The sequence below is a fragment of the Oncorhynchus masou genome, chromosome 32 (genome assembly GCF_036934945.1).
Source record: "Oncorhynchus masou masou isolate Uvic2021 chromosome 32, UVic_Omas_1.1, whole genome shotgun sequence".
NCBI lineage: Eukaryota > Metazoa > Chordata > Actinopteri > Salmoniformes > Salmonidae > Oncorhynchus > Oncorhynchus masou.
In genome coordinates, this window is record NC_088243.1 from 52,745,050 (window position 1) to 52,762,519 (window position 17,470).

Here is a 17,470-nt window from a genome sequence, read left to right on the forward strand (position 1 = left end):
GTGCACATGTATTTCTGTTTTCAATAAACATTGGAGACAAAATATAGTTTACATTGTCAACAATGTAAGCTAACCCTGTCTGTTTTGCCCCATAGATGTGCACGCATCAGTTTTGTTGCTGAACAACCAACCCTACCATTCAGCTTGTTGGAAACTGGCTTGGGGTATCATTTTATGATGCAATTAATACAGGCAATTTAAGGGATAGACACATGGAGGGGAATGGCCCTAAAAATTGTCAAAGACTCCAGCCACCCTAGTCATAGACTGTTCTCTCTGCTACCGCACGGCAAGTGGTACCGGAGCACCAAGTCTAGGACCAAAAGAGTCATGAATAGGGTGGCTGGACAGCAAATCAAAGGGCTACCCAGGCCCCTGTTTTACGCTGCTGCTACTCTTTGTTTATAATCTATGCATAGCCACTTTACCTCTACCTACATGCACATATTACCTCAATTACATCGACTAACCGGTGACCCCGCACATTGACTCTGTACCGGTACCCCCTGTATATAGCCTTGCTTGTTATTTTACTGCTGCTGTTTAATTATTTCTTACGTTTAAAAAAAATGAAAATAAAAGTATCTATTTTTTACTTAACACTTATTTTTTTCTTAAATCATTGTTGGTTATTAAGGGCTTGTAAGTAAGCATTTCACTGTAAGGTCTACATCTGCTGTATTTGGCGAATGTGACAAATAAAACGTGATTTGATTCAATTGAATGGTGGGTATAAATTCGCAAAATCACAATAAAGTGAACGAAGTTAGTCACACATAAAAAAAGGATACTAACTAAAACATAAATATACACTTAATTTTCAAAACGACTTTCCAACCCACACAAGAACAAAAGATCATCTGTTTATTCACGAGGGTCAACTGGAGAAAAGGGGCTGCGGGAAATACGCTAATCTGTCATGCATATGAATTACTTTGGCGCTTGCACTTTGGCGGTTGACGTAATCTACAGATCACTTAATCTCTGCGCAGCGTTTACTACATACTGACCCTCCTGAACAAACCCAATGTAAGGGGGCGTAACGGTGTTGCTGTAGTATGACGTCACTATAACGTCGGTATAAATAAGGCCTGGATTCTATTTTTTGACTCCACCTCTAAGCATTGCCTGTGCTGTTTTTTTTTGTTTCTGTCGAGCAACGCGGTCGTTCCTGTCGAAAATGGATAACTCCTCTCAACTTTGCAAACTTTTTGTTGGTGGATTGAACGTAGATACCGACGATGATGGGCTCCGCAAGCATTTTGAGCAGTACGGTCAACTGACCGACTGCGTTGTAGTTGTGAATAAGCAGCTACAGAGGTCCCGCTGTTTTGGCTTTGTAACCTACTCGAGCGCTGAGGAGGCAGATGCAGCAATGGCGGCAAGGCCACATGTCGTTGATGGCACCAACGTGGAGTTGAAAAGAGCGGTCGCTCGTGAAGATGCCGGTAAACCCGAGGCACTCGCCAAGGTCAAGAAAATATTCATCGGGGGACTTAAAGACGACATCGAAGATGAACATCTGAATGAGTATTTTTCCCAGTTCGGCGAGATCGAGAAGGCCGAAGTTATCGCGGAGAAGGAAACCGGAAAGAAAAGAGGTTTTGGTTTTGTTCACTTCACAGATAACGATTCGGCCGATAAGGCAGTGGTACTTAAGTTCCACAACATCAATGGGCACAAGGTGGAGGTGAAGAAAGCCCTCACAAAGCAGGAGATGCAAGCTACAGGCCGTGGCGGAAGGGGAGGAAGAGGCATGAGAGGAGGACAAAATGGCTTCGGAGGCGGCAGAGGTGGTTACGACAGCTACGGGGGTGGTTTCGGTGGGGGCTACGGGGGCAGTGCTGGTGGCTATGGCGGTGGCTACGGAAGTGGAGGCTACGGCGGGGCCTATGGGGGAGGCGCAAGCTACGGAGGTGGTTACGGCGACCAGATGGGAGGTTATGGTGGCGGCAATGGCTACAGTGACTTTGGCAGTGGGTACAGCCAGCAGTCCTCCGGTTATGGGCCCATGAAAGGCGGCACCAACTACGCTGGTAGGAGCCCTGCTCCCTACGCCCCCCGAGGCGGTGCAGGTGGCTACAGCAGAGGGGCGTATGGCGGCTACTAAACCGGTGGCTACGACAGACTATTTGAAAATACATCTCCACACATACCCGTCTGATCATCAAGCCGTACTCAAAATTCAGTCCACGGGCATTTGGCAAAATGCGGACACTGAAACCAAATCATTTAAGAAGACCTCGAAACCAAACAGGTAGGAAGATCACTTCCCAGAACCTGATTTGCACGTCCAGCTCTTGCTATAGGACACGTTCGATTGCTAAATTCATTTATCATTTATGTTCCAAGATGAGGGCGTGTAGCTGTCGTTAGTTGACCTGCTTTCTATTTTACGTATGCGTACATTCGTGTTTAGGTTAGTTTTACATTTTGTTTTGATACTATACTTTCTTATCTACATTTTAGCAAGTAGTAAGGAAATTCCCATGGATCTAGTCTACAGAGGATTGGGACGCATGTGCTATATAATTGGATTTATTAGCTGACTAATGTGTATTCTGTCCACTAGCCTATAGGTTGTTGGGTACGCGTATTTGGTGGGCCGGATCCAGTTTAAACGTTTAATTTTGTTGCCAAAATGTTTTGTAAATTAACGAAGTACGTCAGTAATTTCCCTACACACAGCGTTCCTTTAATTTACATAAATCTCATGTATATTGTATAATCTGTCTGAACATCAAACTACAATTGTTAAGCATTGGTATGCGTATGTATGTTCATTTTAAATAAAAAGTTAAACAAATTTAGCTATTTTTTTATTCATTTTACTAGGATGCCTTTACTAAGTCCACTTCTGATATTGGTTATATTATGTGATATATTTGACCTTTTGTAGCTTCATGGCATTTCTTCCATTACACTTCCTGGGTGAAGGATCGCAGTTTGCCCATGGCCAATGCATGAAGGCGTTGTAGGTTTGCAATAACATTGTTCCATGTTACCAGGCGTTTGAATATTGTGGACCTGGGGGCTCATTTTCTTTGATTCCTACATTTAGGTGTTCATACTGTTATCCAAGTCCGCCAAAATAGCAGTATCAGTTTGACTTTATACAGGAACCCTGTGCAATACCTGGGGTCGATTGTCATAGGATTCTGAAATATCTCTTTAGGATCACATCCAGCAAACTAGGTATGTAAATCAACCTGTCTTTCCTGTGTTGGTCAAGTATTCAGATATGGTACTGAAATGTACCTATTTATGTCACCTATTTATAGTTCTTGCATTTATCCATAGTCGCTCTTATTTTGCCCTATGCATCTTAGTTTAAGTGTTTACTGCACGCATTCGGTCCTAAATCTAAAATTAGGCTGAGGCGATTAAGTGCGCATTCTACATTAATGAATCTATAAACTGGCAGGTTTGGCAAACCATGCCATGACAGGAGGTATAACTGCAGTCTCTCATTCTTTACTCTTCCCCTCTCTGCCAGGTAGCCATGGAAACCAATCTGGCAACGACTTCGCTACATCAAGACTGGTGGTGGGGGGCACAGCTAAAGCTGTCCCACTGCCGCAGGTGATTTGGAATACCAGGACCTTGTGCCCATATAAACCCGGGTTGCAGTGGCCAGCAGCTATCTACTTGTGTCAAGTCAATCTATGTGGTTGGTGTAATTGACTTTGGTTTTCTTACCCTTTGTAGGAAGACTGGGCGTGAATGTTAGATCATGTACTATGGAAAAATGGACACTGCTTTGTTGGCCTTGCCATGCTATGTATTCATCACTTCCTACAATTTAATGTTAAAAAACAACAACATTGTTTTAAATTGGGAAATGTACAACTGGTTTGAAGAACATTGTGTTGAATGGGAGTTATTGCCTAGGGCTTGCACTCTTTACTCAAATGTTTGCAAATAACAATTAGTTACTTAACTTGTTATTTCAAGTTAGCTTCTCCATATTTTAGAGAAAGTAGCCAATTTGTTTTGGGCATTTATTTCCATGTATTTCTTTGCAGCTGACAATGTTTGCAATAAAATGAGTACCTATTCACAGTACCTATTGTCTAGTTCCTGACAATTCTCAGCCCTAATGCGGTTATGACATTAATGGGGCAGGTTCTGATTCTCTAATGTACAGTACCAGGCAAGTTTGCGACATACTCATTCAAGCATTTAATTTGACTGTCTGTATTGTAGAATAATGGCATTGACAAACTATGAAATATGTCATATTAAGTGTACAATAACTCAATTTAAATTTTGAAGTTTGAACATATGCTGAGCACTTGACTGCTCTTCCTTCACTCTGCAGTCCAATTCATCCCAAACCAACTCAATTGGTTTGAGGTCAGGTGATCTGATGCACCACTCAGTCGTTCTCCTTGGTCAAATGGCCCTTAAACAGTCTGGAGGTGTGTTGGGTCATTGTCCTGTGGAAAAACAATTTAAGCAATTGAATTCTAAAATGCCCAGGAAAGCTATCACACCACCTTCATGGCGGAAACCACATGTGTACAGCAGTTGGAATTTTTTTTTGACTCAGACCAAAGGACAGGTTTCCACTGGTCTAATGTCCATTTCTCTTTCAAGCAAATCTCTTATTGGTATTCCTTTTTTCCTTTGCAGCAATTGGACCAGGTAGGCTTGTCTGAACTCAACTTTATTTTGGCTGCAATTTGAAGCTGGTAACTGAACGTAATCCTCCACAGCAGAGGTAACTCAGTCTTTCCCGTGGCGGTCCTCAGCCAGTTTCATCAGTGTTAAGTTTTTATATTTTCTTTGCTTACCGTAACACACTTTGTCCTATGGCTATTTTCTGTATACCACCCCTACCATGTCACAACACAACTGATTGGCTCAAATGCATTAAGGAAATAAATTCCACCTGTTACTTGAAATGCATTCCAGGTGACACCGATTGAGAATGCCAAATGTGCAAAGCTGTAAAGGCAAAGGTTGGTTTCTTAGAATCTAAAATGTATTTAGATTTTTTTTTTAAACACTGGTTACATGATTCCATGTGTCATTTCAGTTTGGATGTTTTTATTATTCTACAATGTAAAAAAATAAATAGCTGGAATGATGTGTCCATGCCAAGGTTGTATGGCAAGATTGCATATAGAAATCTGTGTGTTGCACAACATTCAGGAGTGCCCACTTTATGACAATTGAATGTGCAATGCCTGGACACTGGAATGAAGTGTTGGGGTATACTACAAAGCAGGATCAAGAACATAGCCAGCTAACTAGACGAATTTAAAATATATTTTTAAGAAATGTGCTTGGAATAGGCATTGTCTTTTTGATTCATCAAACAAGTCAATTGACAAATTAGAAAAACTGCTATTTGAATGGAATAACCAATCAGGACTGGTGATTAATTTTACCAATCCTACGTCAGACGTCATTGCGTCAGCGGTCGCTGTATTCAAAGAGGGATACGATTTTGTCAGGGTAAATTGTATTTGCTCCATAACAACTCGGCTAGTAATCATGACGAACCAACTTTGTAAGCTGTTTGTCGGTGGATTGAACGTCGAGACTACAGACGATGGACTTCGGCAACATTTCGAGCAGTACGGCCAGTTAACTGACTGCGTAGTGGTCCAGAACCAGCAGCTACAAAGGTCCCGGTGCTTCGGCTTTGTAACCTACTCAAGCGGGGAGGAGGCCGATGCAGCCATGGCCGCCAGGCCACATGTCGTCGATGGTACCAACGTGGAGTTAAAAAGGGCCGTTGCACGGGAAGATGCCGGTAGGCCAGAGGCACTCGCCAAAGTTAAAAAAATATTTATCGGTGGGTTGAAAGACGACATAGAAGACGACCATTTGCATGATTATTTCTCTCAATTCGGGGCAATTGAGAAGGCCGAAGTAATCAGTGACAAACAGACTCTCAAAAAAAGAGGATTTGGCTTTGTCTATTTTGAAGATAATGACTCTGCCGACAAAGCAGTGGTGCTGAAGTTCCACACAATCAATGGGCACAAAGTGGAGGTGAAGAAGGCCCTCACCAAGCAAGAGATGCAGTCAGCCGGTGGTCGGGGAAGAGGCGGGCGAGGAATGAGAGGGTCTCAAAATGGCTACGACGGCGGAAGGGGTGGCGGCTACGGCAACTATGGCGGTAATTATGGAGGAAATGATGGCGGCTACGGTGGCGGCTACGGCAATGGAGGTGGTTACGGTAACCAAGGGGGATACGGAGGAGGTTATGGAGATCAAATGGGGATCAGTTATGGTGGGAACGGTTATAATGACTTTGGCGAAGATTACGGACAGCAGTCCTCCGGCTATGGTGCAATGAAAGGTGGTAATTATTCTGGCAGGAGCGCAGCACCGTACTCCCGTGGAGGCGCCAGTGGTTATGGCAGGGGTGGATATGGTAGTTATTAGACACCGTTGGCCACATTTGACCCAATAATTTGAAATGTTCTGATTTTCTGATTCAATGACCTGCATTTACACACGGGTCAGAGTTGCCCATTTCTTTGTTGCTACTATTTTCTTAAATTACTCGTGCCCCTCGCCCACCCTGATGTACCCTCCCCCTCCACCCGGACTACACCATTGTCCCTAGGCGGCGCTACTAAAGACATAATGGACACATTACCAATTCAACTTTCTGACTTGTCAATGTAGTGTAGTGATTCCTTTTCAATATTTTTTATTTATTTAATTGTAGTTAACGTCGCTGCTTCCAAGACTTTGGTATGATACTGTATGTCATTAGTACCAGCCAGGTTAATAACAAGACATATTGCTTTAGCAACATGAAACTCAGGGGTATTAATGGATTTGAAAGCAGTCTTAGTGTATGCTTGTGTTTTTAAGATCATAATATTTAATGTCAAAGTATTAAGTACTTATGGTTATTGTATTATTATACTTTTTTTAATGGTTACCTCCAAATGCTTTTCTCCATCCAAGATGTGCTGTTCAATACCTTGCAAAGCAATGCAGTTTTGTGGAATGTTACTTAAATATTAGTTGGCTATTGAGCCTAACTCTTGGCTGTATTAAAGTTTTTAATGTTTGAAAGCAATCTGCGCTTATTGTCAATTTTAACCATTCTGACCTCTTGTTTCAAAAGAGAATCAAGTTAAACCTTCAGATCATTCAGGATCACAGTTCTATCATGAGGTAGTTGCATACCCTACTGACATACTATCACTGGTTACTTTCTTGTTCAGGAATGGACTAATCTGGGACTGCGAAGTGGCCAACAGGCATGCATTTTTATTTTAGGCCCTCTATCATTTCCTGTGTTATACCAAAAAGCTTTCTTGCTAATATTGTAAGCTTTTTTTTAATCACATTTTCAATGAAGGGGATTCTTGGTTTATAATCAGATTTTATTTTTTTAGTGGGACAAGGATTTTGCAGATAACAACATATCCCATGTCAATAGACACATGTCTGACACTGGTTTGTTTTGATAATGGCAGTGAGTATTGTGATTTTTTTTTTTTTTTTCTCCAGTACGTACATCTGCTTTACAGTCGATCAACACCCATTTTCTTTTGCTGCACAGGTAGCCAAAAAAAAACTACTCGTACCATTACATATAATTCTAGGTTGTCCTTTTCAAATTACATGATAGGCCTGATTTTTAATTTAGAATATTCCAAGTTACCAATGTGCACAAATATTAGGTCTGTGGTTATGGAAATGTATAAAATGTCAGCATTTACCCGTTTTGCTGTCAATGATAATTTTGTACTATAATAGGCCAAATATACCAACAATTTAAAATAGCTTGCCAGTATGAGACCTGTACTCATTATATCAACCCCAACCATCTGTCTCCCTCAGTGATCTATACATCTGCCATTTTAGACACCGGGAGAAGCACCGTCAAATCAGTGTTGACATAGCATAATCAAAGCAAGATACCAGAGATGTAAAATCAACTCTGCAAGCTCTTTGTTGGTGGACTAAATGATTACACCACTGACGATGGCCTTTGTAAACCATTTGAACAGTATGGCGAGCTCACCGATTGCGTAGTTATTCAGAACCTGCAACTACTGCGGTCTGGTTTTGTAACTGCTAGTGCTGTGGAGGCAGACGCTGCAATGTCCGTGCGGGCTCATGCCCTGGTTTTCAACAATGTTGAACAGAAAAGTACAGTGGCATGTGAAGATGCGGGAGACCCTGGCAAACATTGAGAAACATTTATCGGTGGTTAAAGAAGCTACAGAGGATGAACTTCTGAACGAGTACTTTCAGTTCGGCACTATCGAGAAGGCCGAGGTTATTATCAATAATCAAACTGGTAAGAAGAGGGTTTTGTTTTTCAAAGATAATGATTATGCCGACTAAGCAGTTGTTCTTTAGTTCCACACCATTAATGGCCATAAAGTGGAGGTGAAAAAGCCCTCACCAAGCAAGAAACGCAGGCTGCTGGAACCCCGTGGCGGGAGGGAAGCAAGGTCTCAAAATGGATATGTTGGTGGCTATGGCAACTAGTGTGTGGGGGGGGGGGGCATCAAATCTCACTCAAAGCAGCCCCATCCCCCTAGTAACTGCTGGAAAAAGTACCCAATTGTCATACTTGAGTAAAAGTGAAGATGCCTTTAAAAGAAAATGACTCAAGTGAAAGTCACAGAGTAAAATACTACTTGAGTAAAAGTCAAAGTATTTGGTTTTAAATGTACTTAATCAAAAGTAAATGCAATCACTAAAATATACTTATATTAAAAGTATAAATCATTTCAAATTCCTTATTAAGTAAACCAGACAGTGTTTTCTTAATTTATAAAATAAATAAATAATAATTATGGATAGCCAGGGGCACACTTCAACACTCAGACATAATTTACAAATGAAACATTTGTGTTTAGTGAGTGTCAGATGAGGCAGTAAGGATGACCTTGGATTTTCTCTTGATAAGTGTGTGAATTAGATCATTTTCCTGTCCTGCTAAGCATTCAAAATATAACAAGTACTTTTGGGTGTCAGGGAAAATGTAAGGAGTAAAAAGTACATAATTTTCTTTAGGAATGTAGTGGAGTAAAAGTTGTTAAATAAATAGTAAAGTACAGATACACCCCAAAACTGCTTTTGTAGTGATTTTAAGTATTTTTTACTTAAGTACTTTACACCACTGTCTAGTAAAAAAGTGTTTCAGACAGGAAAGTTACTACAGTATTCACTATTTAAAGCTGGCCTAAATAGGTAGCTAGAGTTACTTTGGCCATCTAGCAACTAACTACAGATACTCTTGGAGGCAGATGTCTCTACCTTCATAACGACAGTGTATTCTGACCCCTTTACTTTTTCCACATTGTTACGTTAGTCCTATTCTAAAATGGATAAAATATATATATTTTTACATCAATCTACCTACAATATGCCATAATGACAAAGCGAAAACAGGTTTTTAGAAATTTTAGCTAATTTTACAACATATTTACATAAGTATCAGGCCCTTTGCTATGAGACCCTTTGCTATTGATCTCAGGTCTATCCTGTTATCATTGATAATCCTTGATGTTTCTACAACTTGATTGGAGTCCACCTGTGGTAAATTCAATTGATTGGACATGATTTGGAAAGGCACACACCTGTCTATAAAAGGTCCCACAGTTGAGAGTGCATGTCAGAGCAAAAACTAAGCCACGAGGTCAAAGGAATTGCCCGTAGAGCTCTGAGACAGGATTGTGTTGAGGCACCGATCTGGGGAAGGGTATCAACAAATTTCAGCAGTATTGAAGGTCCCCAAAAACATAGGCCTCCATCATTCTTAAATGGAAGATGTTTGGAACCATCAAGAATCTTCCTAGAGCTGTACGCCAGGCCAAACTGAGCAATCAGGGAGAAGAGCTTGGTTAGGGAGATGACCAAGAACCCGATCACTCTGACAGAGCTCCAGAGTTCTTCTGTGGAGATGGAAGAACCTTCCAGAAGGACAACCTATGCAGTACTCCACCAATCATGCTTTTATGGTAGATTGGCCAGATGGAAGCCACTCCTCAGTAAAAGGCACATGACTGCCCGCTTAGAGTATGCCTAAAGGACTCAGACCATGAGAAACAAGATTCTCTGGTCTGATGAAACCAATATTGAACTCTTTGGCCTCAATGCCAAGTGTCACGTTTGAAGGAAACTTGGCACAATCCTTACTATTCAAGATCAAGTGAAAGATGAACAGAGCAAAGTACAGAGAGATCCTTAATGAAAACCTACTCCAGAGAGCTCAGGACCTCAGACTGGGGCGAAGGTTCACCTTCCAACAGGTCAACGACCCTAATCACACAGCCGAGACAACGCAAGAGTGGCTTCGAGACAAGTCTCTGAATGTCCTTGAGTTGCCCAGCCAGAGCCCGGACTTGAACCTGATCGAACATCTCTGGAAGGGACCTGAAAATAGCTGTGCAGCGACGCTCTCCATCCAACCTGACCGAGCTTGAGAGGATCTGCAGAGAAGAATGGGAGAAACTCCCCAAATACAGGTGTGCCAAGCTTGAAGCTTCATACCCCAAAAGACTTGAGGCTGTAATCGCAGCCAAAGGTGCTTCAACAAAGTACTGAGTAAAGGGTCTGAATACTTAGGTAAATGTGATATTTCAGTATTTTTTTATACAGTGGCAAAAATGTCAAACCGATTTTGCTTCGTCAATATGGGGTAGTGTGTGTAGACTGAGGGGGGGACAAAACAGTTTAATCAATTTTAGAATAAGGCTGTAACAAAACAAAAGGTAGAAAAAGTCACATGGTCTGAATACCTTCAGAATGCCCAGTAAATTTCTAGACAGCGGTCTTCATGCCCATAGCAACTACAGAGCACTAGAAGGCAGATGTCTTCACTCCAAAATGTTTCAAATAACTTGGATCTAAATGTCCATTGTCCACAAGTAATAGGACTACTCCTTTGGACTATTTTGTTTTGAGCAGTGGAGGACTGCGGTTTTGTATTTTGCCCAGATGTTATTGAAATTAAGTTAAATAGCCAAGTCTCTTTGCTTGTTAGTGCATTTTTTTTTCTTTAGGTAATGTGTTGTGAGTAAATTGCATTTTGTTTTAAATATTTGGATTTAAGTTGGCGTGTTATTAATATGGGACCCCATGTTTGACTGACTAGCCACTAGTCAATTGCAGTGAACTTGATTTTAGTCATTTCCTGCATCTAATTAGTTAATAGGCAACTGAAGTTATATTGGCTATAAAATATATTATTACTTGCCCCGGCACTATACCAAAATATATGATCAAATTTGCCCAATAGTGTTTGGTCTCAAAGGAAAGTCTCGATGCAGTATTTAGGCTGTAAGGACTAGGTCATACTTTCGAAGTATTCTAGGTTCACTGCTGCTGTTTCCGAAATGTAGGCTATTTGTTTTAGTTTAATTTGTGATTCCCATTTAGTTTATATGTTAATAAATAATTGTATCATTAGTATGGTTATTATGCTATAGTTGTTACCATGAACATTGTCTCACTTCTCAACTACTTCAAATTCTGATAACAGATTTTATCTAAGTGTTCCAGTTGTTCTATTTGACAGTAGAACCACAAAGGAATTCAGTAACAAGGCAAGAAAAAGTATGTGAACCCTTTGGAATTACCTGGATTTCTTCAAAAAATGTATCCTCATCAAAATGGATCTGATCTCCATCTAAGTCACAACAATAAACACACATAGTGTCTCCAAAAGCTAATTGGAGTCAGGAGTCCGCTAACCTGGAGTCCAATCAATGAGACGAGATTGGAGATGTTGGTTAGAGCTGCCTTGCCCTATAGAAAAACTCACAAAATTTGAGTTTGCTATTCACAAGAAGCATTGACTGATGTGAACCATGTCTCGAACAAAACACCAAAGATTAAGAATGGTTGACTTGCATAAAGCTAGAAAGGGTTACAAAAGTATCTCTAAAAGCCTTGGATGTTCATCAGTCCATGGTAAGACAAATTGTCTATAAATGGAGAAAGTTCAGCACTGTTGCTGCTCTCCCTAGGAGTGTTCCATTCTGCAAAGATGACTGCAAGAGCACAGTGCAGAATGCTCAAGGAGGTTAAGAAGAATCCTATAGTGTCAGCTAAAGACTTACAGAAATCTCTGGAACATGCTAACATCTCTACGACACGTAAAAGACTAAACAAGAATGGTGTTCATGGGAGGACACCACGGAAGAAGCCACTGCTGTCCAAAAACAACTTAGCAAAAGTGCACCTGGATGTTCCACAGCGCTACTGGCAAAATGTTCTGTGGACAGCTGAAACTACAGTTGAGTTGTTTGGAAGGAACACACAACACTATGTATGGAGAAAAAAAGGCACAGCACACCAACATAAAAACCTAATCCCAATTGTAAAGTATGGCGGAGGGAGCACCATGATTTGCGGCTGCTGTGCTGCCTCAGGGCCTGGACAGCTTGCCATCATCAACGGAAAGATGAATTCCCAAGTTTATCAAGACATTTTTCAGGAGAATGATAGGCTTTCTGTCCACCAATTAAAGCTCAACAGAAGTTGGGTGATGCAACAGGACAATGACCCAAAACACAGAAGTAAATCAACAACAGAATGGCCTCAACAGAAGAAAATATGCCTTCTGGAGTGGCCCAGTCAGAGTCCTGACCTCAACCCGATTTGGAGATGCTGTGGCATGACCTCGAGAGCAGTTCACTCCAGACATCCCAAGAATATTGCTGAAATGAAACAGTTTTGTAAAGAGGAATGGTCCAAAAAATACCTTATTTGGTACTTTGAATTAAATCAGGTATAAATTAGGGTATGAAACAACAGTAAGTAACCTGCTGTGGTACAGAAAACGTAATCAGGGTTTGTACTTTTAAGCACCTTGAAATTAATTCCTAGATTTTACTGAATGTATTCTTTATTCTTATTTTCTACCCACTCTTGTTTTGATAGCTATTCAAGGCAAACTATTTTATATTCAATCAATCAGATTTGGTAGAGTAATGAATAGACTATTTTGTATATCTCTCAACATATATGTATTACCTCCAGAATGTCTATTTCTTCATAAAAGGAATTCTTGAGCTCTGTTCCAACACCCTTAGTGAACAAATAGGCTGGAGATACCTAAACTGTATTCTCTACGTCATGGGAATCTCCATGGTACTCCGAGCTGTAGAATTCCAGCTGAAAGTCCATAGGATATGCTTCCATAAGACATCAGGTTTGTTACAATACTTTATACACAAGACATTATTACATAACATCAATATTTGATCTTTAACATGGAGTCCCATTGAGGGGTTAAGCTCTGTACTACAGTCAGGTTTTCACATGTTGGTCAAACATGCATGCATCTGAACAATTGCTCAACAGTCCATCACTAATTCCAGATAAATAAGTAAATCCATTATATTTGTACTTTCTGGAAATTGGTGTCTTCAGCTTTTATCTTAACAGTGTAAATACAACAACCTAAAAATTCAAGCTTGGATGTGATTCTGGACCCTTTTTGTTTGATAATTATAACCCATAGCCATTTTAGACAGGAGCTTGGAGTTCCTATGTTCCTGACACATTAGTCCAGATTTTCTTTTTCCAAAAAAGCAAAGAGAACCGCGTATTATTTGCAAGGTTTGACGCGTCAGTTATTTGCCGTACATACACAAGTATCCCTTCCCTCACCAACTCAGTGTTTTGCCTGTGTGTTCTGCTTTTGTTATCAACCATTTTACATTGGAAAGTCAATTAGTCCTGTTCTAACAGCTTCTATAGTTTTGCCCTATGCCGAGTCTTGCATCTAAAAGTATTTTCCATAGTAGCTTAGGTTCATTTTGGTTAAATGACTGATTCAATTTATTTTTGAAGGATTGGTTGTACACACAATACATCACACACTTGACAGGTACTTGTCCTGCATTCTACCCCCCTTCCATGACGAGTTGTGATTAGTAATTATAACCACATGGTCCTTGTTCAAACATGCGTCATTGAAATATTCCTGGGCCTATTTCACTTCACTGAGAAACACATTTTTGCCTGTCTGGATGACAATTTCTAAGATGTTATTTTCTTCCACAGAATGGATAGATGACACATTCTTCCTCATAAATCCTGCTGGTTGATGAGGATCTCAAGGGATTGATTGGATCAAGATGAGGAAAGTTCCTATAAGGAGGGAAACCCTGTTTATGGCACTGGAACGGCTATGGTGATTTTACTTTTTGTACTCATTTACTTATTAGAGGCATTCTATTTACATACATGTAATTGGTTATGACCTACACAATTATATTAATTCAGTGTTTATTTTCAGTCAAGGAACTTCTGTATGTTTTTGTCTTCAGCCTAAGGAGGGCAGCATTTCTTTGCTGATAAACGGTGAATGACTATCTGGTTTAAAATGTTAAATTGCCAGTGGATAGTAACTGGATACTGCATGGCTTTTAGAAATTGTTTTAATGGTGATCTATTCGAATGTATTTTGACAGGTGTGACCCCAGACTGTGCTGATCCAGCTCCAGTGGTCCTGTCATTACAGGATGAAGAATGTCTGTGAAAAATGTGGGTGTTTTGAAGGACCTCTGGCCTAATATCCACCTGTTAGGAAGGTTGAAACTTTCAATGAATCATTTAAGATATGTATCCTTGTTTTGTATTCCAGTTTGTGGAATCACATACTGCTTGTTCTGTACTGTGATATTTGTTTGTGGATTCAGTAAATATCTTTTGTTTTAAACCTATAGCCACATTCTTAATTATTTTCAAATGTAAAGCTATGTTTTGTGTGTGAGCTAATTTTATTGTAATGTAGGATGCATGCTGTTTTAAGCAACCTTGAAACAACGATGACTTAACAAAAAAAAAGTGAAACACATAAGGCCTACATTCTCACATTTCAAATTCACTGTCATAGACCCTCACACTTCTAGCCCTAAATAAGCCTGCACACATTTTTGCTAGCTAAAACTTTGGGCGATAACATTAGGCTATTCAAAATAGTTAACTCACATGTAATTAGCTCATACATCAATATTCTAAATTATGTTACTATATTACCACGATATCTAATTGATGGCTTGTTAGTTAGCAATCGACAACGACCATTGCTTGATTGGATCCTTCTTCATCGTCCTGACACGCCGTAACCTAGCAACGCGGGAGCAAGCAGAACCAAGATTTTCCTCGGGTGGAACAAAGCTTTGTCGATTGAAAATGGGGCAGGATGAAGCAGCAGTGACTGGGAAACACATTCTCTAGCCTTTCTTGCTCTGTCAGAAAATAACACATTTTGTTAATAGTTTTAGGGTAGAAAGGAAATAAGCAGTAACCATGACAAGATGTCTGCTTATTAGCTAGGTTTATTTGTCAGCTTATGAATAAGTGTAGATTCGATAAGCCACCTCATGCAGTGAGTGTTGTGTTGGACTTTGAACGATTCATTTTGTGCATGGGCCCGTAGCCAACCCCGGTACAACTCATGCAGCATATCTGATATCATGGACTGTGCAACGTTGGGGTAAGTTGTCAGAGGAGTCATGATGTAAGTGTAGTCTTCCGATTAATACCGTACAGCTGTTGTCGGATATAACTTGCCAGTTGATTTATAGAGATTTGGCATTTTCCACGAATAGCTGGGTAACTTGCTAGCTAACTACTGTACTGCACGCATTTTTATGCCGATGTAGCTAGCTAACATTAGCAAGCTAAGCGAACAGCGTGAACAAAAAACAAGCCTGGGACAGCTGTACCTATCTTCTAGTTTGTCAATAAGGGTAACATACTTATATCGTGGTACTAGTAACCAAGTCATAGCTAAAGATAATAACTGCCAAATTACTACCTTGCTAGCTAGGTAACTAACGACCAACACATCAGCTGCTAGTAACGTTACTGTACTCTCTGTGTTAGCACACAGTACAGGCGTTAGCCACCTAGAAACTGTAGCCACTGTACTGAAGCATACGTTACTATACGTTGTCCTTTAAAATATATTTTGCTCAGTTATTGAGCAGTGAGAACACAGCATTATCTTTTGAAATTAGTTGTATTTTGTTAATGCTATCTTTGTACAAGCTGGGGTGACGATAGTTGACTTAACTCCACGGTGAAGGAAGTTTCTGATGACTAGCTCCGACCACATCGATTCGCCCAAAGTCAATACTTAAAAAAAATGTAAATGATGAAACGACTACCGTGTACATAGGCTTGTGCTCTGTAGTTGTGAGCCTTTTTGTTTGCTGAAATCTCTACTTTTTCAATAAACCTTAAACAAATACAACTACCGACTGTTTCCTTGTTGAGATTTAATTGGAATTTGCGAGTTGCCATTTTACAGCAATGAGCAAACAGTCGGTGGGTGTATTTGATTCACGTTTATTGAAAAGTGTGGATTTCAGGAAACAAAGAAAGGAACACAACTACATAGTACAAACATAGGTAGCCGTTTCACATACATACAAACACACACACAACAGGCCAAAAGTTTTAGAACACCTATTCATTCAAGGGTTTCTTTTTATTTCTACTATTTTCTACACTGTAGAATAATAGTGAATACATCAAACTATGAATAAACACATACGGGATCATGTAGTAACCAAAAAAGTGTTATACAAATAAAAATATATTTGAGATTTGAGATTCTTCAAATAGCCACCCTTTACCTCAACTGGCAGCTTGATTAAATAGTACCCGCAAAACACCAGTCTCAACATTGACAGTGAAGAGGTCTACTCTGGGATGCTGGCCTTCTAGGTAGAGTTGCAAAGAAAATGCCATATCTCAGACTGGCCAATAAAAATAAAAGATTAAGATGGGTAAAAGAACACAGACAGAGGAACTCTGCCTCGATGGCCAGCATCCCGGAGTCACCTCTTCACTGTTGACGTTGAAACTGGTGTTTTGTGGGTACAATTGAATGAAGCTGCCAGTTGAGGACTTGAGGTGTCTGTTTCTCAAACTAGACACTAATATACTTGTCCTCTTGCGCAGTTGTGCACTGGGGCCTCCCTCTCCTCTTTTTATTCTGGTTAGGGCCAGTTTGTGCTGTTCCGTGAAGGGAGTAGTACACAGCATTGTACAAGATCTTCAGTTTCTTGGAAATTTCTCGCATGAAATAGTCTTAATTTCTCAGAACAAAAATAGACTGACGAGTTTCAGAAGAAGGTACTTTGTTTCTGGCCATTTTGAGCCTGTAATTGAATCCACAAATGCTGATGCTCCAGATACTCAACTAGTCTAAAGAAGGCAAGTTTTATTGTTTATTTAATCAGAACAACAGTTTTCAGCTGTGCTAACATAATTGCAAAAGGGTTTTTTAATGATCAATTAGCCTTTAAAAATGATAAACTTGGATTAGCTAACGCAACGTGCCATTGGAACACAGGAGTGATAGTTGTTGATAATGGGCCTCTGTTCGCTTATGTAGATATTCCATAAAAAATCTGCCGTTTACAGCTACAATAGTCATTTACAACAGTAACAATCTCTACACTGTATTTCTGATCAATTTGATGTTATTTTAATGGACAAAAAATGC

The 17,470-nt window shown here is 40.1% G+C and overlaps 3 protein-coding genes and 1 pseudogene across 4 annotated transcripts in view; all 4 read left to right on the forward strand.

Annotated features, from left to right (window-relative positions):
* The first annotated feature begins 1,108 nt into the window (after window positions 1–1,108).
* Window positions 1,109–4,065, forward strand: LOC135526188 (heterogeneous nuclear ribonucleoprotein A0-like). Of its 2 annotated transcripts, none has more exons than XM_064954345.1 (2): window positions 1,109–2,257; window positions 3,497–4,065. In XM_064954345.1, exon 1 carries the CDS (start codon window positions 1,181–1,183, stop codon window positions 2,108–2,110), a length of 930 nt encoding a protein of 309 aa, XP_064810417.1. In that variant the 5' UTR covers window positions 1,109–1,180; the 3' UTR covers window positions 2,111–2,257; window positions 3,497–4,065. The 2 variants fall into 2 exon arrangements, with proteins under 2 accessions (XP_064810417.1, XP_064810418.1); XM_064954346.1 differs by having other exon boundaries at window positions 3,501–4,065.
* Window positions 4,066–5,411: 1,346 nt separating this feature from the next.
* Window positions 5,412–7,051, forward strand: LOC135526192 (heterogeneous nuclear ribonucleoprotein A0-like). Its single transcript, XM_064954347.1, has one exon. The coding sequence runs from the start codon at window positions 5,503–5,505 to the stop codon at window positions 6,400–6,402; it is 900 nt and encodes a 299-aa protein (XP_064810419.1). The 5' UTR covers window positions 5,412–5,502; the 3' UTR covers window positions 6,403–7,051.
* An 856-nt stretch (window positions 7,052–7,907) lies between these two features.
* LOC135526191 (heterogeneous nuclear ribonucleoprotein A0-like) lies at window positions 7,908–14,674 on the forward strand (annotated as a pseudogene).
* A 472-nt stretch (window positions 14,675–15,146) lies between these two features.
* Window positions 15,147–17,470, forward strand: part of klhl3 (kelch-like family member 3) — a 35,500-nt gene continuing 33,176 nt past the window's right edge. Inside the window, exon 1 of the mRNA XM_064954349.1 lies at window positions 15,147–15,448. Coding sequence (XP_064810421.1) covers window positions 15,429–15,448 — 20 coding nt within the window. The 5' untranslated portion in view covers window positions 15,147–15,428. The remainder of the gene's footprint in view (window positions 15,449–17,470) is intronic.

What these genes read in the sequence shown, in the direction of transcription:
- LOC135526192 (XM_064954347.1), top strand. Translation starts at nt 5,503, where the DNA reads ATGACGAACCAACTTTGTAAGCTGTTTGTCGGTGGATTGAACGTCGAG.
- LOC135526188 (XM_064954345.1), top strand. Translation starts at nt 1,181, where the DNA reads ATGGATAACTCCTCTCAACTTTGCAAACTTTTTGTTGGTGGATTGAAC.